The sequence below is a fragment of the Pangasianodon hypophthalmus genome, chromosome 16, assembly GCF_027358585.1.
Source record: "Pangasianodon hypophthalmus isolate fPanHyp1 chromosome 16, fPanHyp1.pri, whole genome shotgun sequence".
Classification (NCBI taxonomy): domain Eukaryota; kingdom Metazoa; phylum Chordata; class Actinopteri; order Siluriformes; family Pangasiidae; genus Pangasianodon; species Pangasianodon hypophthalmus.
The window spans coordinates 21894045-21919522 of NC_069725.1; the positions used below are offsets into that span (position 1 = coordinate 21894045).

The 25478-nt window shown below is 38.5% G+C and overlaps 1 protein-coding gene across 1 annotated transcript; it reads right to left on the bottom strand.

Moving 5' to 3' along the window:
* Positions 1 to 151: 151 nt before the first annotated feature.
* gpsm2l (G protein signaling modulator 2, like) lies at positions 152 to 25024 on the bottom strand. Its single transcript, XM_034312131.2, has 14 exons — positions 24809 to 25024; positions 12830 to 13051; positions 10468 to 10603; positions 9431 to 9570; positions 6745 to 6868; positions 6487 to 6602; positions 5758 to 5913; positions 4597 to 4705; positions 4105 to 4231; positions 3032 to 3108; positions 2741 to 2926; positions 2346 to 2502; positions 1377 to 1603; positions 152 to 1023 (listed from the first exon to the last, which is right to left on the bottom strand). The coding sequence occupies exons 2-14, from the start codon at positions 13048 to 13050 to the stop codon at positions 850 to 852; spliced, it is 1950 nt and encodes a 649-aa protein (XP_034168022.2). The 5' UTR covers position 13051; positions 24809 to 25024; the 3' UTR covers positions 152 to 849.
* Positions 25025 to 25478: the final 454 nt, after the last annotated feature.

Consider the following 25478-nt stretch of genomic DNA (forward strand, 5'->3'; position numbering starts at 1 on the left):
AACTGGAATTAAAGAAATGTGCACAGCTGAACAGCATGGGAAAAAATAGTGTGTTATTTGCTGTTAACAGCTGGATTATTTTGGATTTTATTGTGCCACAGCTCCACCAACGGTCGCAATAAAAAAATACACAATGTTTTGGAACGGAAAATCTTGATTAAAGCTCAGTTTTTATTATCGGTGTCACGTAAAATATGATGTAAAAACAGACAAGCAACTAAACATAATTCATTTCTCACCAAAGTTTATAAAGACAAAAACGCCTTTTCAAGTACCTGTTTGTTTCTAAAACAATTTAAAAAACCTCCAAGAATAGTAACTGTTTTTAGCTTTATACAGCCTTATGAAATATAATAATAAAAAAAAAGCGTATGATGTCACTTCCCCTCCGCAACAACAGTTTGGAACAGCCAGGAACCCCTCGGGAGAGCCGAATATGAACATGAGATCAAAGTCAGTGTATAATATTGGAACCCTGAGGACGAGACGTCGGCTTCGTTCTGATCCCGAATAAAACTTATACAAAAGAAAGAACATTTCCCACTGATGCAGTACAGCAACACTACGCAATATTAGCGCCAAAACTACAACTAGCTATGTTTAGCTGTGTTTACTGTTTGCAGTGTAGAAATGGGCCGATGCCGTACTGACCTGCAGCCGTACTCAGATGTCCTTTAACACTCCTTCATGTTTATATAGTGAGAAACAGAACTGACCCAGACGCCACAAGGCCAACTCCGAGATGATTTATGGCTTCCAGTTTTGTGTTCTTTTTTTTTTTCCTGCTGGTTGGGAAGAACTGGGTGATTTCACAAGTCTGTATTATCGTGCTTGATCAGGCACGTGGCTTCAGTCAGGGTTTAGTGGCGTGGGTCCGGGGTCGGAGGGCAGATTGACGCGCTGCTCATCCATGCGTTTGGCCTGCGAGCGCAGGATGAGGCTGAAGAAGTCTTCATCCGGGACAGTGGGGCCTCGCGTCGGGGGAGGCGGAGGAGCACACCTCTGGTCGTCAAGTCGGGAACCCTGGGATAACATTTATCACTTCAGTTAACACTGATAAGATCGGGGACTTTGTGGAATTTAGCAAGACTGTGTATAAAATCCCTTTTTATCATCAGTGGCAGAAAAATATTCACACCCCTTAAACACTTTCTATTATTTACACTTGTACGCATCTCTGTGTACAATCACGCTGAAACCCAACTGCTTTATACTGAATATTTTTTAATTAGTGAATGTACAATAAAGCCCCTATTATGTTATGAACACTTATTCATCATAAGCATTTTTACATTTTAACCTTCCGTGAGACAAAGAAACATTTCTGCAGTGTGTGTGCGCACGTGAGCGTTTTGGTTTGAACCCTTATGGCTGACCTGGCACTTAATGAGTATGTCGAAGAAGTCGTCGTCCGGCTCCTTGCTGTCAGCGCTGGCTATGAGCTGGCTCAGCACGGCCTGGCTGTTGTTTTGGTCCAGCAGTAAACCCGGCAGTGTCCCCATGCTCGCCCGCTGCTCGTCCAGTCGCCGGCCTTGGGAGCTGGCCAGCAAGTCCAGGAAGTGGCCAGGCTGAGCCGAAGCCGCCTCTTCGGACGCAGAAATAGCTAAATTTAAAAAAGAAAAAAAGGGGGAGAGAAGAAAGAAGATATTTCTCTCAGCAGTTATACAGCATGGGCTTATGTATTTCCTCAACTACAAAATTACACCAAAATCAGTCAGATTCAGTTATACGGATGTCTGGGATCCATTTGTTAATTAGGAAAAGAGTAGCACTTGCCACAGCATAGAGGTGTGTAGGATTATACACAACGTAAATTAGGGCACTTTATGTTTAAAATGAAAAATCTGCTTTTGTTGAAGTTAATAGGAAGTTTTTCTTTTTTTATGGAGCTCCGCTGGTGACGTCTCTATTTAATATAAATAATGCACGGACCACGGCTTAAAACATGACAGTGGGGTCCTAATGCATGGTCATGACTTCATAAGGTCATTAAATCTTGGGAATGAAATAACAACGTTCCATTTCAGTTCTATAATTTACAATAAATTAGATAAAATAGACGATGTAGTAATGGTAAAATCTCTACTCTATCTTACTGAAACTTAACTTTTTAATAGAAGACACATCTTTATTTAGGACTTTATTTTTTCTTGTGTAATTTACAGAATTGTTACAGTGAACTGACTTCATATTGAGTTGAGTTTTACCATTAATAAATTGTCTACTTAATCTAGTTACTGTAAATTATAGAATTGAGATGTTCATTGTTTTGTATGTTATACACTACAGTTCATTCTAGTATATCACACAGAGGTCAGCAAGGTAAAGGGGAGGGGCTAACTCACGTTTTCTCACAGCTATGGGTGGGGTGTCACAAGGGGAGGGGGAGGAGCCACGGCTTAAGCCGCCCTGTAAGGAGCACCTCTGGTCGTCCATGCGGTTTCCCTGAAAGCGAGTGAGCAGGTCGAAAAAGCCCTCGTCTCCCAGAGTGTCCGGAGCATACTGCAGGAGAGGGCGAGAAAGAGCTCTATTCACTTATTATTCACTTTTCCTTCAATTGATGAATGGACAGAATAAAGGAATAAAAAATTCATAAAGAATGCCCAGCTAAATCCCTAAGGAATGCCCAGTTCACCTAATAATCACACTGATGAGTGACGTGAACTCCTCATAAGGAACGGCCAGGTAAAGAAATACTGATGTACTTGTGTAGGTATGAATGGAATGAGTAAGTATGCACCTTGGGATCCAGCTCGGGCGTACGAGGAGAGCTATTCTGGCTCTGCGGCATTTTCGTTGGACTTGCTCCATTGGCTTTCTGTTTCTTCCCCTTAAAGCGACTGATGAAGAAGAGTTTGGACGACGTCTTGGCTATGGGGGAAGATTTGGACTGCTTGGGGGAGACGTCCTCATCGCTCACTGGCCCCTACATGACAGAGACATGAGTCAATTAATTGGGAAAGACTATAGAATTCGAGAGGTTTTTTTTTTGTGTGCGTGTGTGTGTGTGTGTGTGTGTGTGTGGACTTACAGGGCTCTTCTCTTGGCTAAGTTTCATGAGTTCCATGTTCTCCATGCTGTGTCTCCGTCCCGACCTGGGTTTCGCTCCTGCAGAGTCAAAAATCACACTTTGTCTATTAATATATAAATATATAGCATTGCTCTATCCAATCCTGAGGTCTGACATTTGCTTCAGCATGTTTATTAAATACACACAAACACACACACATACACATCTGGCTTTGTGTTCAACCTTAGGCAAATTTTGCTGATTTTAGTTACAGGAATGTTTTTAGTTCCTGCTCCAAAGTATGTTATTTTCTATAGATGAGAAAATATTGTGGTGAAACTCTCTCTTCTGAACACAGCTGATTGGTCAAATGCAAATAAACCGTGATGTTGCGCTCGAGTCTGTGCTGAGCTTCCTATGTTCTCCCCGTGACTGTGTGGGGTTCCACAGGGTTCTCCGGTTTCCTCCCGCTTCCCAAAAACATGCTGGTAGGTGGACTGGCAATGCTAAATTGCGCCTCAGCGTGAATAAGTGTGTGCATGGTGAACTGTAATGGAATGACGCCACATCCAGGATGTCCCTCCTTATACCCAGGGCTCCAGAAAATCTATGAAAACTGACCCAATGAGCCCTGAAGCTCTTTCTGGTCCAATAAGCTGCCTTCAGATAAGTAATGTACATAAATGCATGCGATTGGATAACTGCAACAGATAGTCTTTATTTAATTATTTTAGAGTTGCTGAACCAGGGGAAGTTTTCCCCCCCATAAGGTTATGCTCTCTACTATGTTTTTTTTTCCCCCCAAGTACTTGGTTCCATCTGCTGAAATATTTTCCTGGGTCCACACCTGGACCACATGTGGGTCCGCCAGCTCCTGATCTTAAGATAGTGGTGAACTCAAAACGTTCGGTAGGGGTTAAAAATAAATGTGAAGAACATCACAGAAGTGTGGAATGTAAATTAATATGGTGCCCCTGTTTATCACTCTGTGTGTTGGAAGACACAAGGAGAAAAATATATAAGGAGAGATGGAGGAGTGTGAAATGCAATGTGAGAAGTTGGATGGACAGATGAGAGTGTTGGACGAGTGTTACCTGTTTGACTGTTAATGTCCATGTGGCCGTCTGTGTGGCTAGTGGTGTGGTTCTGTTTCAGACCCAACACCAGCTGCAGGTCTGAAACATTCATTCTGGCTGTCAGCTCTCCGCTACGGTCTCCGATCTGACACACACACACACACACACACACACACACACACACACACACACACACACACACAGAGCATATGTGTGATGAACAGGCAGATAAAATGGTGCTGCTAGATGCAGGACAGAGGAGTGTGTAGCTCTCAGTGGGACTCCAACAGAGGAGTAAAGCATTTCCTGTGCAATCTGATTCCTCTTATCTTCCATTATGGTCAAGACTGGAACTACAAAACTCATGGACACACACACACAGACACACACAGACACACACAGACACACACAGACACACACAGACACACACAGACACACACACACACACAGACACACACACAGACACACACACAGACACACACACAGACACACACACACAGACACACAGACCTCTTTGGAAATCTCCAGATGTTTCTCGGCATAGTGTAAGGCCTGTTCGTGGTTTCCCAGAGCCGTGTGGGCGTTCCCTAAACTCCAGCAAGCTCTCCCTTCTCCTATCCTACACACACACACACACACACACACACACACACACACACACACACACACACACACACACAAAGGAACAAAGAAAAGAAAAGAAAAGTGAATGAACACAGCTGTGTGTGTTTTTTTGTGAGTCATATGTGTGTGAGTCGTTTGTGTGTTTGTGTGTCAGGGTTGTTACTTTTCATTGCGATATGAGGAAGTGGTAACGTGGCTAATTTGTGGTCATGTGGTCCAGATTTATTTTTGTTCAGTGCTTGTTTTTTTGCGATTCTGGCTAAAGCGAGCATTACGATTATTTTTGCTCGAGACTGAAACACTGAGATTCAGTCAAGTACTCTATTCTACTTAGATACAAAATTATTTAATATTTTAAAATTAAATAAATCTTTAAATCAAAAGAAGACCATGTTCATGTACTGCAACTTCTTATGTTTATATACTGTGCGGTCAGCTCCAAAATTATTGGCACCCTTGCTAAAGATTATAAAAAAAAAAAAAAAGAGAGAGTTAGTGAAAATATCATTACACTGAAAATATGACAGAAATCTAGCTTTTAATTGAATAACTACATGCATCACAATTATTGGCACCCCTGCATTAAGCATTTTGTGCAACCTAATTTTACCAACACAACAGCGCCAAGGTAAGAAACACCTTTATGTGATAGTAAGTTAGAGTAGAATGATGTCATATAATATTCATGCATATTAATCATTTTCTGTAAAATGTATAGATTTAAGATGTAAAATGATGTCCAATCTTATAACAACATAACTAAATAAATTAATAACTTCACACTCTAACAAATAAGTAAATATGCCATAATATTAACTATGCCATCATTTAATACACCTGAACACAATACAGTGAACACAGACAGCTCACTATCAAACACACACATCACGGCCTGTTCATTCTTTAACTAACTCAGGAAGCCAAAAATCATGTTTAGAATTAAAATTCCACCATCCTAAAGTAGCACCGTAATGCCGCAATGAACCTGTGTGTGTATGTGTGTGTGTGTGTGTGTTTGTGTGTGTGAGAGAGAGAGAGTGTGAGTACCTGTCTTTGAGGTCCTGAGCGATGATGAGGTGTTTGAGGTGGTAGTCGATGGCTCTCTCGTAGTCCTGTAGCAGTGTGTACGTGTTGCCCAAACTGTAACAGGCCTGAGCCTCCACCGCCCGGTCCCTCAGCTGCCGAGCCAGCTGTAATGTGCGTCTGTGCAAAACGAACGTACACACACACACACACACACACACACACACATACACACACAATGTCAGAAGTGATCAAGTCCCCAAACAACAGTAATGGTTTAAAACGTACAGAGATGCGACACAGCACGGAAGAGAAGAAAATAACTGACTAGCAGCGTAACTTTACTAGTCTATTAATAAAAAGAATAAATAAATAAATAAATAAACTCATCACTTAATATCTTAATCAACTTAATACTATTAGGCAATGAGATGACCAGACTCACTAGCTTAAGGTAATGAGAACTTAAAAATAATTACAGTCAATAATTTAATTGAATTTATATCCTGAATTTATTTTCTGATCTGATTTTTTTCCCCACTATGATTGATATTTGATATTTTATTTATTTGAAATGGCCCATTTTAAATATTATCTTCTTCCTTTATACAATTTCTCTCCCAAACACCACCCAATAGCTAACACATGCTGCTGAAGTGCTACACTGTGTCCTCACACATTTATAGAAACCATACAGACTAAAATAATGCACGCTGGCAGATAATCTGTCAGGATTAAGAGCTTTAAACTTGCTTGTAGTTTTCAGCTGCCACCTCGAACTGGCCCAGGAAGATGTAAGCGTTTCCCAGGTTACAGTAAGCTCTCCTCTCGGCAGCCCGGTCACCGAACTCCTTAGCGATGAGGAGACGCTGCGAACGCAAACCGAATCTCAGTGGGTTTTATACATTGATTCAATTTCTTTTCAACAGTGCACATCATCACAAAGCAGCTTTACAGAAATGTATGCAGATTGCATACAACACTCCATGTTTATTTCTTCATAAGGTGTACCTGTTCGTGAGCCAGCACAGCATTCTCAAAGTTCCCCAGCAGGTACTGTGTGTTCCCCAGGTTGCCGTACGTTCGTCCTTGTGCGGCACGGTCCCCCAGCTCTTTCACGATGGACAGATTGGCTCTATAAACACACAGTACGTTACTGTATAACAGGTAGAACAGTATGCAATAACAATACCAGCTGTTGTAATGCATGTTATCACAAATTTATATACAACAGCATGGTTGAATTCTCGATCCTGACTGGTCAGAAGGTGTTGATTCATTTTCTAGTACAGCAGCTCTGATGACCAACCACAGGTTTATATGAATGAGCTTGGTCTAATAATTTCTGTAGTAACTTACACAGCGGACAATCAACATAAATGGAAAACACATGGAACGATTGATATGGTGAAGTTTTTGTGTGTTTGTTTAGCATTTATGGAAGGAGTCTCCAATCACAGTGCTTTTTAACGGTCAGGAGTAAAGCTGAAACTTTACAAGTTTGCATTTTGTGGTTTCTCGGTAACACAAGGTGCAATTTTATTCTTATCAACTTTAACAGAGAGAAAAAAAAGAGAGGCTGGTGAGGGAACGACTGTTTACTGCTGCTATAACGTAAGTGATCACAGGAACTAACTTGTTTCATGGACATCGCACAGCATGATTACGTTCCTGGAACATCACGTCCCGAAGTGTTTTATTCCTTACCTGTAAGTACAGTCTATACAGTGATGCCTTAGTTTACCGCATGCTATATTCACCATTTAATTCTACAGCTTTAAAGGACAATTCAACGTGTTCCTGCAGTTCTGTATTCTTTTACTTAGTTAATTAAAGGTGCAGTGTGTGATGTGTGTTTTAAAGTGTTTCTGGACCTATATTCATATAATCTTAAAGAAAAGTGTGATTTGCAATATTGCCATTTAATTGATCTAGTTTCTTCATTTCTGCTTCTTCCTTCTGTTTACATTTTTCTGGCCCTGAAATTAGCTCCACCCCATCCAGAACAGCACTCCTTTACTTTAAAAGGGAAATCATGAAGGAAGTCATGTCATTTTAAAAGGGACCAGTTAGGGATCATGGTAATGTTTACATTGCAATTGCAGCCAGCAGAGGGCATTACAAACCGCTCCTTTAATTATATTATTATGGAAAAATTTAATAATCTAAAAAAAATATAAAAATTGTTGCTTTATGAAACAATGGCGTTTTTGGTATATCAAAAGTATCTGTTTAAGTTTAAGATGATTTAAGTTCAAGTATAAAGATATCTGGAGAGAGAAACTGCTTTTTCTTTAAAAAAAAAAAAAAAAAAAAAAAAAGGTCTTTTAAAAATCATTGTATTCATATTTCTGTGCTTTTTTTCAGTATAGCATAAGATTAACGGTTTAATTATGGCTGATTTGTCACACTATGTCGTCATGTACCATATGTTTCACATCATGACACGTAGAAAATATGCTGTGGGATTTATACTGTGAGCTCAGGAATTTATGAGCAGTGAAAAACGCTTAAGTACGGGTAATTTGAAAGCAGTGCTGTGTTGCCAAATCTACACGCAGTTCAAAGGGGGCTGTTTCATCTTTTAACGTGTGTGTGTGTGTGTGTGTGTGTGTGTGTGTGTGTGTGTGTGTGTGTGTATGTGTGTGTGAGTGCCTAACAGCATGTCTGGATTAAAAGCTCAAGCCTTTAATACAGACATTACTCCTCTTTAATTTAGCCGACAGTAATGGCTTCCTTACATGAAATCAGCGCAGTTCAACAGTTCTCTCTGTTTTCATTCATTTACACAAAAATGTATCTGCTGGTTTATGAAAACGATCAACTCCGGGACGGTGTGACGTGGCCTGTCGGGAAGCAGAGTTACTGTTAACACCTCTAAAGTTAATCATTTCTCTGTAACAGCACATCCCAGAGTGTTTTATTCCTCTTACACCACAGCAAACTGTCCATAGGTACAATTTTTAATTTATTAAAGAACAATATGTCGTAGTTTTAATCCATTTATTGTTACATATAATGTTGCGGATCATCCTTGAGACAAGTTAGTTCCTGTTATCACTATCCTGCTACTTGCCATGTAGGTGCTTTAAACACACACACACACACCACACATACACCCACATCCCATAACAAACACATCATAGTGCACAGACTCACAAGATAACACACCAACACCAAAACACACAACCTCAACCATAGTGCACACATACACCTGATAGATAGCACACATACATTTCATAACACACACAATAGTGTACACACACTCACAGCTTGTACACATACAAACGATAACATGCACCCACGCTATGGCAGGCACACGCACACACACACACCTCAGCGCACACACAAATACCATAACACACATGAATATACATTAACACATACACACAATAGTGCACACATTCATTCACTCACACACACACACACACCAGCACATGCACAAATACCATACTATAACATGAATATACATTAACACATACACACAATAGATAGTACACACATGTGCGCGCACACACACACACACACACACACACACACACACACACACACACACACACACACACAGCGTGCACACGCACAGAAAATAGTACAAATACACACCACAACACACACACATCATAACACATACACACAACAGTGCGCATACTCACTCACTCACAGAGAGACAGACAGACACACACACACACACACTTACTCATAATACTCTGTAGCTTTCTTTAGAGCGATGCGCGCCTCCTCTGGAAACTCTCCTGGGTCTGTCCCACTCCAACATATGTTCTTCCCCTTGGCGTGGTACACATTCCCATAATTATACAGCGCTCGTGCCTGCCCCACCTATCAAACCACACACACACACACACACACACACACACAGTTCAGTCCAGAGGAAAGTAACCACTGCTGATGACATCTCTATAATGGACCGTCGCCTACTATTTAAACTAACTTTATGTGCTACTGAAATAGTCTTCAAACACCCAGTTACTGTCCCAAATTACCAAACTGTATGGCAAAAACCCAAATTTACAGACTTCTCTTAGCCCTAATGTAGTCGATCAGCCATGACATCACCGTACAGTGCCTAGCATAAATATTCACCCTTTTCCACTTTTCCACATTTTGTAGTGTCACAACCTGACTTACTTGGGGTTGTCTCTAAGTCTACACAATACAGCTAATAATCTACACAATACAGCTTATGATATTGAAGTGAGAGGGAAAATATACGAAGTTTGCAAAATTATTTTTATTTAAAAAAAAAAAACATAAAAGTTGTGAATGCAAAAGTATTAACCCCGTTGGGGAGAAACCTGTATATTAGTTTAGGTTCTGTGAAGCACGGTGGTGGTAGCTTCAGGTTAAGAAACCTTTGGATGCTTCTAATTCGCTCTTCCTCAGAGGTTTCAGATTACTTTCTCTCTAGCTGTGTTAATAAAATGTGGCAACTGATGCAAATAAATAAAATAAACAAATGAGGTTTTAGTCTGGTTAATACAGGCTAATCTTGTACCATGACACATCATCCTGTTAGCTACACTAGCCTTGTAGCTAAAATCTGATCACAAAAATAAAGTTAAAACTAAGACTAAATTTAAAACTAAACCATTCCTTTAAACTGAACAGCTCCAGTATACTGTAATTTCAACTCCATTTTAATGCACTTATTTGCACTGCTGATGCGAGGATGGTTTATAGCCTCGTTCACAGCCTCGACTTGAAAACTGTTATCACCTTGTCATGGAGCATTCTAGAAATATCCAGGTGTCTCTGGCAACAAGCCGCCGCCTCGTCGTACCGACCCAGAACCTTCAGCGTGTTCCCGAGATTCCCGCTAGCTTTGGCCTCACCCAGCTGATCTCCAATCGTTCTGAGAGGAAAAATACAGACATTTAATCGTATAGAAATGAGGGACAATCCATCATCATGAAGAGTGCTAAGATCAACCTGACATGCAACATCTGTAACCTCTGGAATGTGTATACACAGTGTATAATGCTGACTAGAATGAACAGGGGTGAAAAAGAAATCTCAGATAATCATACTAGCTATTTCTGGGGTAAATAATGACATCACACACCGTTAGAACATATTTAAACGTTATATAAACATTCTTAAATGCCACATAGCAGGAAGAAAAATGTTTTAATAAACTACTCTGTAAGGAACAAAACACTTGGTGGCACGCTGTTATAGGAAAATAATCAACAACAAAGTGTTTTACTCCTAACAGCAAAGCAATTTGCCAATGCTAACAATTTTTCACATATTAAAAAATTACATGCCATACTTTTTGTCCATTTATCGTTACATTTAATGTTAATGGTTAAACAAGTTAGTTCCTGTTATCACGTAGCAGCTAGAAGGCTCTTTTCTAAAGTTCTGTTAGTAAGACAAAATAAATGCAGCTTGTCTGAGCAACACTACTGAGAAACCACAAAGCGTAAACTCTTCTGTCCTGGAGACAAAACAAAACAAAAAAAAAAAATCACTGACACTGGAGACTCCTTCCAAAAATTCGAAATAAATAGCTTCTCACTGAAATCTTCACAATCCTGACGATTTTTATTTGTTTATTGTGAGTATCCGCCATACAAGTCCCTGTGTAAGCTGTTACTATAGAAACAAACTCATATTACAACAAGCGCATTAATAAAAAGCTGTGATTTGAATTACAGCCAGAACTACTCTCAGAGCTGCTGTCATAGAAAATTAATCAACTCTTCAATCTTCTGAGCAAGCATAATGAAGATTTCAGCAGCGCTGTGGTGTAAAGGCTAATACCCATAATATACTTTATTTGTACCAGTAATGTGGGTTGTTATCCATTTTGTCTATTCTTCCACCTCTAATTCCTGCAGTAGGATCTGGATCAAGTTTCGTTCGTTTATTCAGAGAGATCTGAGTAAAGCTGCATTTTAACCGAAGCCCTGATGAACAGGTTTGGCCGGTGGCTGTCAATACCAGTCCTGAGGATCATAAGCTCTGCGTGTTTTAGTGTTTTCCCTCATTCAACTCGCCTGACTCGGCTTGTGAGGAACTTGATTTTAATCAGGAGTCTGTAAATACCAGGAGTTTCGGGGGAGATATAATCAGATGAACATGTGGTTTGTATAAAAAAAAATAGTAAAAAGGGGAAGAAAGTCAGGGGTTGTGAATTGTTAGATATGTGCTAACTACACGAATCTGAATTCATGAAGATATGTTTTAATGTTATTTAGAAGGTGAAACGTTAAATAGAAAAAATTCTGGAAAGAACACGAAGTGAACACTAAGTGCAAGCGAGTGCATTTATTTTGAACTTTTATTCAAATCGTTATTTTCATGATGTCTCATGGTGCTTTATGTAATGGGATGCAAATATCTGACTGGGTGTGTCATAAGCGTCGATGTTGGTAACAGTAAACTAAAAATCTCTTTTAGGCGTGCTACTACATGTGTACACTTCTCACCTGTTAGAATTACGTACTCAAAACCCTCGGTTTTATGACACATTCCAGTTTGGTGAAATAAAGTCAGGTGTGCTAAATTTGAGAGAACACCACTGTCAATAATATTATCAATACAGCATACATAACTATCTCAATTCTGATTGGTTGGTGCAGAATAATTTTCTATAAGAGCAGCTAACGATAAATCAAATCACAGGTTTATACAATATTAATGCACGTATTCTGATACGTTATTGTTTCTATAGTAACAACTTGTACAGGAACTATACAGTACAGTAAGGAACTAACAGAAGTTATTCCACATCAACTGATTAAAAATAACGTAAATCTTTCCGTAAGGAAACGTTTACGGAAGGAGTCTACGGTTAAAAATAACGTTAAAAATACGTTAAAAATAACATAAATCTTTCCGTAAGGAAACATTTATGGAAGGAGTCTACGGTGTCAGAAAGTATCAGTATCGGAAAAGAAAACTTGGTATTGTGCCATCTGATGTAAACAATGCTGCTGTAACAATGCAAGTTCCCTCTGAGACCCATAACCTATCTAATCTGAAACGTTCAGAGAATAAAGTGGGATTTTGGTGCACTTGGTGTCCTCTTGGAGCACCAGACAGCATGCAAGAGAACGTTCCAGAAGCTCACCGGGTAAGAGTGAGGTCATGGCGGTGGAACTCGAGCGCTTTGGTGTAGTCCTGCAGGTGGAAGTAGGCGTTGCCCAGCTGGCTGTAGATGGCGCTGAGGATCTGCAGGTCCTCCGTCCCTACCTGGATGGCAGACTCGAAGAAGGAGACACCTGCGCGGTAATCACCTGTCTTACACAGACGCTCTCCCTCCAGCGCCAGCTCCAGACACGAGGCCTCCATCCTGGAGACAAAAAGATGGAGATGGAGCTGTAAGAGCAGAGCTTAAAGAAAACTGACAGGATTATGCAATTTCTTACGTGACGTGATACATTTTTTGCTTAATGGAAAAAAAATAATAAAATATGACATTGTTGGTTGAAATCACATTTTCCTCATCGACATTTGCATGGTGATAATCAAAAATCAGAAGGTGAGCTTCGCATTTTCATCACAAATACAAACAAAATTCAGACAGTGTCGAGCTGCAAGATTGCGAACAGGCCGTTGGAGCATATCCGGCTACATGCAGTTATTTATCACAGACTTTCTCCACAATTATCTACAAGCACAATCACAAAACTATGGCCTGGAGTGCGTCACACCCACGCGAGATATTGGTAAACAAAGCTCAGCTCATGGGTTAGTGAAAGAGTTAAGTCATAGGGGACAATGTGAGACTTTCTGGGAAGATTTCTATGATGCTACATTAGGAGTGGGAATCTTTAGACATCCTATGATTCAATGATCACCATTCAGCATGGTAAAATAATTCCAAGTGACCAGTCAAACAGGCTAATGACTACAAGAACCCAATAATAAATATAATTATTGCAGACTGCTAATGCGGGGTTGTGATTTCTAAATAAAAAACTATACAACTAACTAAATAAAAAACAAGAAGCCCCCTGGCAATGCTTCACAGGCCCACTTCTCGACCCACTGCTATACACAATGGATATTTTTTTATTTTTTTACTGTGTGACCATTTGTTAAAGTATAAAATAAAATGCTGTACTGTTGTTCAGCAGGTTTCAATAATGATGCAGAGCCCTAAATATTGCGCATTGCAATTGACCTGTTAATTCGATTTGCTCTTCCTTGAGAACGAACACCAGAAGAATATTTTGCTCCAACTCTGGAAGGAAACATTGCTGTGTTGTGACAAAAGGCATACACATGGCATTCCTTTTATCCAGTACTTTTTGTCTTCTTATTTCATAAAATCCACAATGTGGCCAAATAGCTGCCCTCAAGAGCACAGGGTGGAGGCCTGAACTTGTTACTGGTATTTGTACTTGGATTGTCTCAGTCTTTGGCATTGGCCTCACTCAGTATGGTCTCGGTGTTGACAGAGTTTGTAAAAATAATGTCTGTGTTGTCTTTTCTTTTCACATGCGCAAAGTTAGAAAATAAATAATTCCGTCTGGAAAACAGCCTAATCATTGGCACAATGTATGAACAAAGCCAAGTAGCTGGGATAAAGGCTTGGCCTCGAAAAGGATCTGATGGTTTCCAATCTCGCTCTTGACTCGTTCTCGCTTTCATTTGGTCTCGACTTGGTTTTGATTCAATCTCGGCTAGTCCTCGTCTTAGACTTGTCAATGGCAGTCTTGACTACAGCCCAAGCCTAGCTAGCTTCTAGTTTACATTTCACCAACTAATTGGTCTAGACTTGTGGCCAAAAATATATATTTTGGACAACAATAAAATTCATTTTAAATTCTTTTTTAATTATGACTAACTTCACATTGTTTTTGACCTGTTTTATTTGGAGATCCGTGCATCAATGCAAAATCAACGTTTAAAGACAGAATCAAGATGCATCGAAGATTTGATTTCTTTCTCACTAATACTCCATCTAGAGAGGACTGTTACCACAAGAACCACCACATACACACATTGTGGGTTTACAGTTAGTGACTGCAGTCCATCTGTTCTATGCACAGTTTCAAACCGTCGGTGAAGACAGCACCTCTGAGCAGATATTATCTGGTGAGAATGATTTGTCTCCACTTGTTCCCTCACTGCAAATCAATCCAAAGTACATGTGACTGATCACCTTTATCTTCCAGGATGACCCCTGCCCCCTTTCAAAGGGTTCACTGAATGATTTGAGGACGAAAATGATGTAGTCATGATCGACGATGCTATGTCCTTCATACTCTCCACTATCATCAAAAAACATCTTTTGGAAGAACAGTGCTCCAGAGACTTGCAGAATAGTTACCAAGGTGCACTGAAGACGTTCTGGTGGCTTGTATGTTGATTTTTTCCTTTAATTTCTCACCTGCATGGACATTTACATGGACAGCAGCCTGCACTATTTCTTCCTGCTTAGTAATATTGTTTCAAATTACACTCTCTCTCTAAATAAAACCTACAACCTGAAGTCATTTAAGGTCTTGGCACGGAAAACCAGCCCATAAGTGTTTTAATCCACAATAAACCCAGACCACATTTTATTGCAACAATCCTTCTCATCATCTCAACCATCTCCTACCTCTTCTTCTTCCTTCTGTGACGCCCTAACCATTCCCTGAATGGGGACATCTCCAGCTTTTTGGCCCCGCTCTCTCCTTTGGGGCACTGGACGTGCCAGACGGCTCTCCGTGAGACGTGGCTGGAGATCCAGTGCCGCAGCCTTTTAGCGCTAACACCCATTATGGGATGGATCGAGTCCTTCCTTAGCTCCACAGGTCAGAGCCCCTACTGAAAGACTCCCAGCTAGACGTTAACTGCTCGAAGCAGGGGACCGTGTCCTGTTGATGCCGAGTGTCGGGTAACTTCAGGTAACATTAAGCTTGGCTTAAATAGTCAGGGTAGAACAGGAAGTGCGTGTGTCCTTCAATCCACACCTGCTGCCGCCTGTCAGGTTTAATCACCGTCCAATGCTTATAGAGATTCTAACTATTTGTCTAAGAAGTTTATTTAGATTGCCAATAGTTTAAGGTGTAAATATTAATCGACTCAATTCAGTACATTGTCTGCTATATTTTCTGAGGTGTTTTCATGGAGTCCTGGTGAAGAAGGTGTGGCTTTCTACTTCTCTTTTCTGCATAGACTTAAATGCCAAACCACACTGTATGATATCATATTGCATTGAACTGCAGGCTGTTTATACTTCAGATCCCTGATCATGTATCAAGACGTGCATCGCATTATGATCCATACAGGTGCACACTACAATTTCAGACTGATTTTGGTGTTGTATACAAATATCGCACATTGTTAAAAGGAGTCTTTCCGTAGTTCGTTGAGATCAGCTGTCTTGGAGCGCATAATGTGCGAAATTCTTGTTGCTAATGTAATATGAACATCGAGATGTTCATTTTTCCCCAATTCCTAGCTTGAAGATGACATAATTCCGAGTTCTGACTCCCCACTACTGAGTTAAGCCAAAAGCAGTATTATTTATTTATTCTGCTGTACTATTACAAGTCACGTAATGCTTTAACTATTTCTTTTTGTATACTTCCAACTGATGTGTTTGTTCATGTGTTTGTGTGTGTTTGAAGAAGACAGAGTCTTAAAAAAGCCCTATAAAACATGATGTCATCTTAAACCTGACCCTAAACCTGGCTAAAAACAGGATTCTCCTCAAAGCCTTAAAGTCCCGTCTCCTGTAATAACCTACACTGGGAAATTATGTCACATTCAATACTGTAATTATGAGCTTCCGACCTGGAACAAACATCCCACGTCATAACTGCTGGATGGAAATTCGTATGAGGAAAAAAAAAATCCAAGCTTGGTTTCTACGCTTGAGTCGGGACACACGGCAAGATCATGACCTTGTACTAACAGTTTGCCAACATGTTCTTTTTTTATTTGGCAACTGCAAACATCGGGCAAGACTGAGAGAAGACAGTACTCTGAATTTTAGACTGTAAATTGTCCTGAAATTCTGTCAGTTAGATTTTGGTTTTTATTGCCCTTGGCGAGTTTAATCTAGTGGATTTAATTTTATACTGTGGTAGATTATTTAGTCATTTACATTTATTTGTACTACAGGGCGTCCAAAAAGTCAGGAACCAATGAGAGTAAAATTACATATACTTAATTTTGCACTGATTATTTACAACGTATGCTCTACATGTACACGCTTACGCTCTACGCACTGTCTCAGCTTCTGTACCGTGTCTTTGCGGATTTTGCTCAACATATTCGCATTGGTTTCATGACTTTTTAGACATGTTAATCTGACTTAGGAGCGGTTTTGTTCTAAATGAAAGATTTATACATGTGACGGAATATGAGGTTATAATGTAAGAGGTAAAAGAAAAGGCTGTTTACTGGTGTTTTAAATCACTATAATGGTAAAGTTACATTCAGGGCCGGGTAATATAATGATATAATATCGACACTGTGATAAATCATGTTGCAATACACTTTTGAGGTATTGTTGTGATCAGGATATCTTTTTGACTATTTAATTTTTTTTCTGTTTATAAAAATTTGTGCTTAATCTTTAAAATAGTAAAATATTAGCATTTTTGCAGACTTAATTTGTTTTCTTCTTTCAGTCTTAAATATTTATTTATTTTTATAAATAAAAATGCTATGTGTGTAGACATTATCAAGCAGTTTTTTAATGCACCACTAATGTATTCCTGCAAAACTTTTATATCGTGATACATACATGTGTCATAGAAAGGTCTTCGGGACATGAAAAGGAATGGGGATACGATATATTTGTCATATCAGCCACTCTTAGGTAAAGCACATTATTACCATTTTATTTCTAAAAGCGCTGTACAACAGTGGCTAAACTGATATTCATATTTATTTTTGGTAAATACAATTATTTATTATAATTATTCAGACAATTTAAGAGCAAAAACTGTTTTATTGGAGTTCAGGTCCAAATTTCTGAGTCAGCAATGTGGATATTTATCCAACCATTTAATGGCACATTGTTCCCTGCAAATGAACTCCAAATGCTGTAACTCCAAATGCTGTTGTTTTGATTTGTTTTGTTCCTGGCCGCCATGAAGCAGCACTGATGACCGTGTCATGGAGAAGACTACTTCATCGGGGCACTAGCCAGCTATCTGAGGCCAAGCTGAGCAAATCCACTTGACTGTGGTAATTCCAGCGCTTTGCCCAAAGTGACCTCAGCACCGAGAGGAGAGCGACGCCCAGTTACAGAGCAGAGAAACAAGATTTAATATTAGCTCATGTTCTCACTTCACTTTCCACATCCATGAGAATTTAAAAAAAAAAAAAAAAAAAAAAGGTGTATGTCCAAATTCGAATGTGTGAATGTGCTATTTTAGCGGCGTTCCTGTTACTACCTCGAATTTCTTATACCAGCACGTCTGGGACTGTTCTGTTATAATTTTTATTATATTGCAATTTATTACTGATCATGACAATTTCTTTTAACCAATTATAATTACAATTAATGTTAATGAACATCCACAAAACAAGTTCCACATGAGAAAGTCCAAAAACAAAACCTGTTAATTGTACTGATTCTTTAAAATTGTAATTAAGCAAAAATAATAATAATAATAATAATAATAATAATAATAATAATAATATTATATATAAACATTTTTGTTCCTCCATTTCAATTTTAAATAATGCATTTTCACAGTCATTAAATAAAAGTATCATCAAACTTCACACTTTTTAATGTAATATTGCTGTTTTGCTGCCAATTTGTTAGCAAGAAGAACTACTGAACAGATCAGGACTCCAAATAATATGCAGCAAAAGACTATAAAAGACTGTTTTTCCACAATATACAGAATTACAGAATAATGCTATAGTGCTAAAGTAATAAAGAATTTAACATATTGATGTTTTTATGTTGCTGAATTCCTTTACTCCACTGAGAGAATCTTAAAGTTCCTTTAGGTGCTATTAATCGCTTAAAAGACAGTCAAGCCTTTTCTACACTATGAATAAAGTATTTTCACATCTAATTTGTAGAAATGTGTCCATTCTCTCAGAAAATTTGTTAAATGTATTGGTAAAGTTTACAGCATCCAGTCATCTGCTTTACTTATCCTCTGACTATCTTTTATTGGTTTACTTAATCTATTCTGTTAATGTTTGTTCATTTCATTTGATTGTGTTAGAATTTATTTATGAATTTACAGAAATGCTGCTTTTAAATGTTCTATAGAAACAAAGACGTCTTGAGAAGAGTCAGACATGTAAGATAAGAGATGAGAACAACCAAGTATGCCAAGTGATGGAATGAAGATCCAAAACCTGTCGTCTCAACTGTGAAACACGGTGACGTGAGCATGAGCATGTATGGCTGCTAAAGGCTCTCTTGTTTTTGCTGATCGTTGATAGCAGGAAATGAAAAGAAAAGCTTCTTAACTAACTTATTGGATGGCGCTGAAGTCTTCTCGGCTAAAAAGTGAAGACTGAAAAGTCCGGAAACAAGCAGGAACTAAACTCAATCGTACTCTTGATGATAATATTCATTAAAATCGCTGTCTCTCACAGGGAACTACAGCACTAGCGGAGACAAAAGACGGCCGGTGCGTAGGATCCATGCTATTAAATTTTAAATACAGTCATGAAAGATTTAGCGGTGGAGCCCTACGAACAGATGTGGCTGGAACAGCTCTAATTCTCTCAAAACAGAAATGGATTGCATTTCCAACCCTGGGTGTGTGCATCTACTCGAAACCTGACTGCTGAGTTTTTCCAACTCTGAGCTGTAGCACTCATTTAGAAGCTGTAATACATTTAAAAGTGTGTGTTTTGTTCTTATATTAGAAAAGAGAGCATATAATTATTGATATGGTGAAGTCTTCTTTGAGGAGATGTTTATTCAACAGTTTTAGAAGGAGTCTCCAATGTTAGCACTTTGTAACTGTCAGAGTTAAAGCTGTAAGTTTTCCATCACAGGACAGAGAAGGTTTTTTTTTTTTTTTTGCTTCACAGTTTCTCTGTAAGATGACAATTTTATTTTTGTATCTTATTAACTTCAAGAAAGTAATAAAAGGTCGGTGAGGTTGGTGAAGGAATGACTGTTTAAAGTTGCTACAACGTACATGATAACAGGAATCAACTTGTTTCATGGACGTTGCACAACTTTTAACGTAACTATAAATGGATAAAAGAAATACAAGAGGCATTCTTTAATTAATTGCTGGCAATTTGCTGTGGTGTAAGAGAAATAAAACACTTTGTGATGTTCTGTTATAAGAAAATTCTACTTCAGTACTACTACAGTAAAATCATGTTAGGCCCTGTCATTGATTATTTTCCTACAACATCGCACGCCCAGTCGTTTTATTCTTTCACTTATCACATAACCAATTATTGGTACATAACTACATTCGTTCCTTAAGAGTTCTGTGAATGGTTAAGGTTTAGTTTTCTAAAGTGGTCCTATATAAAGCATCATGGTTCTACACAGAATAATCAAAAAGGCCATAAATAGATCTAACACACACAAACACACACACACACACACTCACAGATGTGACCCTCAAAGCATTCAAAGGACCTATTTTGTCTCTTTTGTACATTAAAACAAATTAGGCCAGATAAACAACAAAGACAGAAAAACAGAACAAGCTCAGGAAGAAAAGAAAAAAAAGACTAAAAAAAAAAAAACCCACGCAGCCACATCAACCACTTCTCCCATTACAAAGACCCGCCTTCCACTATTACAGCCAAAATCCTACCTGGAACGGACGTAAAATGTTTGCTCCTCATCTTTCATCCTGCTGTCCATTCAGAGACATAATAAAGACTCAAACTTTTTGAATGACGGACAAACGAAAAGAAGCAGACATCAGAGGAAAAGGGAGCCTGACTGAGACACAGTGACAGACTGGAAGTGAGAAGAAGCACCACGGAAACATGAGATGAGTGTGTGTGGATGTGTGTGAAAGGGAAACACACACACACACACACACACACACACACACACACACACACGTAAGTGGCCGATATTTAACCCAGGAAAAAATTGCTCATCTTAAAGTTACAACCGAAATCCAGGATTATTCGGGTTGCCATGTCTGCAATTACCCTCAATTTTTTTTGTTTTTTCACTCTAGACTGTTGATTTTTTGTTTGAGGCTTTTTTTTTTTTTTTTTTTTTTTTTTTTTAATGAGGCTGGCGGTTGAAAGATTTCCATACACTGCATTCTTTATGTCAATAATTTGCAAACCAAGTTGGAGGTCTTTTAATGCAAACTGTAAAAGTGTAGTGTATTGTTTAAGTGTGGGAAAGGTTGGGAAATATGACAATGTAATACTGATATCATGATAACTCATCACAATACACTTTTTTTTTTTTTTTTTTTTTTTTTAAGATGTTAGTATCGCAATATGTTTTTAAAATAAAAAATTTAAAAAAATTTGGTCATGGCTAATTTGATGGTAAAACTAAGTGATTTTCTTAATGTTATGTGGAAATGTCTTCAAGTATCATGATGTTATATTTTCACAAGAATGTACTGAAGTTTTTCACCTATGGTAAATACAAATTAAAAAAAAAAAAACTTTGCAAATATTATAATACTATATTTGGTAATTATCATGATTTTTGGATTCGTTGATCTTTAGGTTCATTTCTTGTTTTCCTTGTTTTGCCATGCAAATCTGGCAACCCTGGAAATTTCCTGATTTAGTGAGAATGAATGAAGTGCACATTGCGTTGTAGTGCAGGTACAGGCATGGGAGCAATGAGGAAACCACCTTAATAAGCATGTTTCTGTGCAAAACAAGTTCACGAACGTTGACTCATGAGTCACAGGATCTCAGTTTCACACATGTATTTGGTGTTTGGGTTCAATTCACTTTTACTTCAGAGTGACTCCGTGTGGCTGCACAGAAATGTACCTGAGAGCTAAGCTAAGAGCTCTGAGCTCATTAAACTACCCTCTCATTAAGCCATTAAGCCTCCTCGTCAAGCCTTGTAAACATCTAATGACAGAACAGTAAAGCGTGACATTATTTCTCAGAATTACAGATGCTTCACAGATGTTTGGGTTTAAAGCACTGGCCAATTCTTAACCAATGGCCTGGGTTAAGAACTGAGTGTGATATTGTTTTACTGTGTGTGTTTATTATGCTGAATAACACCAGATCTCAAGCGTACAGTGGGAGTAAATCACTTGGTGGTGTGCTGTAATAGGAAAACAATCAATGACAGTGTGGCGTGACATGGCCTGATGCAAAGCAGAGTTACTCTCATCACCCCAGTGGTGATTATTTCAGTATAACAGCCTGTCCAGAAGTGTTTTATTCCTCTTATACCACAACACTAACAACTATTACTTATTTTCGTACTTATTATCTGTTTATCGTGGAACATCCATGAAATGTTACTTCCTGTTTTCACTTATAATATAGCAGCTACAAACATTCATTCCATCAGTAACCTCTCATTTTTCTCTCTGTTCAAGTTAATAAGACAAAGAAAATGAGGTTTGTCATGTTGTCTAAAATTCACACAACTGTTACAAAGCACTGACACTGAAGACTCCTTCCAATGATGCTAAATAAACATGATATTGCGCATCCACCATCCAAGTCCCTGTGAATTAGCTGGTACTATAGAAATGGTAATGTATTAGAACAAGTGCATTAATATAAACCTTGAAGCCTGTCAGAGTCGCTATTGTAGAAAATTAACGAACACCTTCTGACCAATTAGAATTGAGAATTCAGCAGAGCTGTTTGATAAATTGTGATATGCAAAACACACACACGCATACACACACACAATATTCTTATTGCGAACATGAAAAATATCCAATATTGGTCTTGATACTCCAATGGTTTCTCTGCGATTCTCATCAGAACAATGTGATACTGTATCCATATACATTCACATGGTTCCATGAATCTTTCTTTCTTAAGAGTATAAATCCCTAATATAAAGGTGATCCCAAAATTCCACTCATCCCATTCGATCACATCTTAAAAGTGTTAACATTTTAAATGTTTGAAAAGACATAGCAGTTCTTCCAACTGGTCTTTCGGAAGAATTAAAGTTAACGGTCTGTATCGTGCTACACATTTTTACTCTTTCGATTAACAGTCATTTTTCTGCTTATGGTTTTCCATTTCTATTAGCTTTGTTATTAAAGATGACCTGGCGAGCTGTATAACTTCCTAGCTAGCATTAGCTAGTTACCCAGATAGACATCATCCCGTTTTCTCTAGTGCGCTACAAGTCATGATGCATGACGTGAACTTTTTAAAGAAACGGTGCTGCAGAAACAAATTACACAATTTTCTCCTTAAATGTACTTAAGACAATGCATCAAGACATTTTTTGGTGTCAGTGAACAAAACATACAAGGTTAATAATAAGCTAACAAGTAAACAAAGTCTATTTCACATAAAAATAATTCCAGAAATACATAACTACACCCTATTCTCAAACCACATCCAGTTCTTCTTGAAAGTCACACCATTGTTGTTTAGGACTGTCCCAGACTATCCCTGCTATTTTACAAACCATTTCCTGAATAATTAGCTCATGTAGCTTAGAGGAGATGTCTGAACTAAGTATATGAAGACTAAAGCTGGGTATATACTGTATAAATTTCTGAAAATTTAACTGTTTGGTTGTGAGCCATTTTAGTCTCATTGGGACCGAAGACAGCTGACGACAATCCTTCCAGTGCACTGGAACTTTCGATCTCAAAAAAAATCCCACAATGCACCGCACAAACCAGGGAGCAGCGATGCTCACTATGTCCCCTTACTGGAAATAACGTCATATTTTCCGAAGCCTCTCAGCTCGAAAAAAATGGCAGACGAACTCTCAGCCAACTTCAAATTTAAGTAGCTTGTTATCATTGTTGTAGCTCTCAAATAATTACTTACATTAGCGATTTTTAACTATGTTTGACATTCTATATACAGTTTGTTTGAGTCTAACGACTTCTAAGTGTTTAATCATCTAAAATAAATTCACTAGCTAGCATACAATCCTGCCTGAAGTACCATGACTAACGTGTGTTTTTAATCTAATAAATTTATATGACATGTAATGTCAGAAAGATTTCGGTCCTGCCTGTTGTTTATAAATGCCAGTGACGACGTTTTACAAGGCGATTACGTAGTCATGTTCCTAGAAATTGAGTCATCAGTGTCTCAGTGTGTAGTAACCCAAGGTCTTTACTAGCAGAACGTAGTTTCTTTCATCGTAGGTCTATCGTAAGAGGATCTTCATTGAATAATCTGAGATGGACAACACACTATAATACAGTCTCTCATAAAGTTTGGCCAAGACTTTAACGGGATCATCTCTTACAGCTATAGTCAAGTATTCAAAAGGTTGGGTGAGACAGACTTACATTAAGTTTTAGCTACATTCTTATACGAGTTTTTTTTTTTTTGTAGCTGGTGATATACAATAAGCCAACTTCATACACCAAAACAGTGATTGGCTGGTTGGATAAGGATGAAATTATGTGAATTTGACTTTTCACCAAAAAAAAAAAAAAAAACTCCTTTAATACAATATCATGTACAATATCATGATCATATTGTACTAGTAATGAGTAATAGGGAAATTGAATATCAGCACATATTAGTCACCACACCTGATTCAGGGTTAGGGTTAGATTGTTAGATTAGTTTTGAGAGAAAACTCTAATGAATACTACAGAAGAGCTGTAAAGAACACATGTTTTCCTTACTTTTTCACCATGAATCTTATTTTTCCACCATAAATGGTGGAAATGACCTCTCATGTGAGAGGAAAAGCAAAAATAGGCAGAATTAGGGAAACACTGAACTGAGGTAAGCTACAGCATGAAGCCTGGAGAGTAAAGCAGCACTGGCTAGAGGTGTTCTCCAAACTCTTCTGAGGAATTTACACGTACACAATATAAAACTATACACAAATTTTAATAAAGTATCATAAACTACCACATTAAACTGTGTAAAACGGTTAGGTTTAAGGCGCGCGAGAGGTCGGCTTGCCTCGCGTGCCGTGTTCTCATTCCGACGGTTAATCGAGAGATTCAAATAAAACGCACGAGACGTTTTCGTTTACCTTTAAAATGCGCGAGCGACGAGACGGCAAAGCGGCAACATGTCCTACAACTCCAAAACAAAGCCCACAGCTTGTTCAAACAAGTCTTCACTCCTCCGCCATGTTTTCTCGAAAAGTTTTTTCCATACTTCGCCTTTGAGTAGGAAAAAAAGACTCTTGAGTAGGCAGTAGGAGCCAGAGAGGAGGTTATTTGGAGCCACTCCCCTCTGTAAGGCGCAAAACAAAGCCCGCATTCTCCCTTCAGCTCACAGATCTGGGGCTGTGTCCAAAACCGCCCTACCGCACTGAATAGTGTGTTAAAATAGTACACTCACAATGAGACTGTATCACACTATGGACAAAGGACATACCAGTTTTCTTTTGTTCTGTGATCAGTGTAAATGTAGTATAGCCTACATAAAAAGAATGTATTTTTTTAAACATAAGTTTTAAGTTTTAAACTATTATGTATCAAATCTGTCTTATTTTCGGTGACATGTTAGAAAGTTAATGCTTATAACACCCAAATGAAGAAACATTTTGAGAAGAATAGACATAATTCATACCCATAATTACAGGAACATAATTTCCCAGTGGAGACAATGTGCTAGATGTGATCAGCAAGATGCAGCCACTCAGCCAAATGCGATTAACCAACTGTACTCGATCAAATTAATGTGATCAACCAACT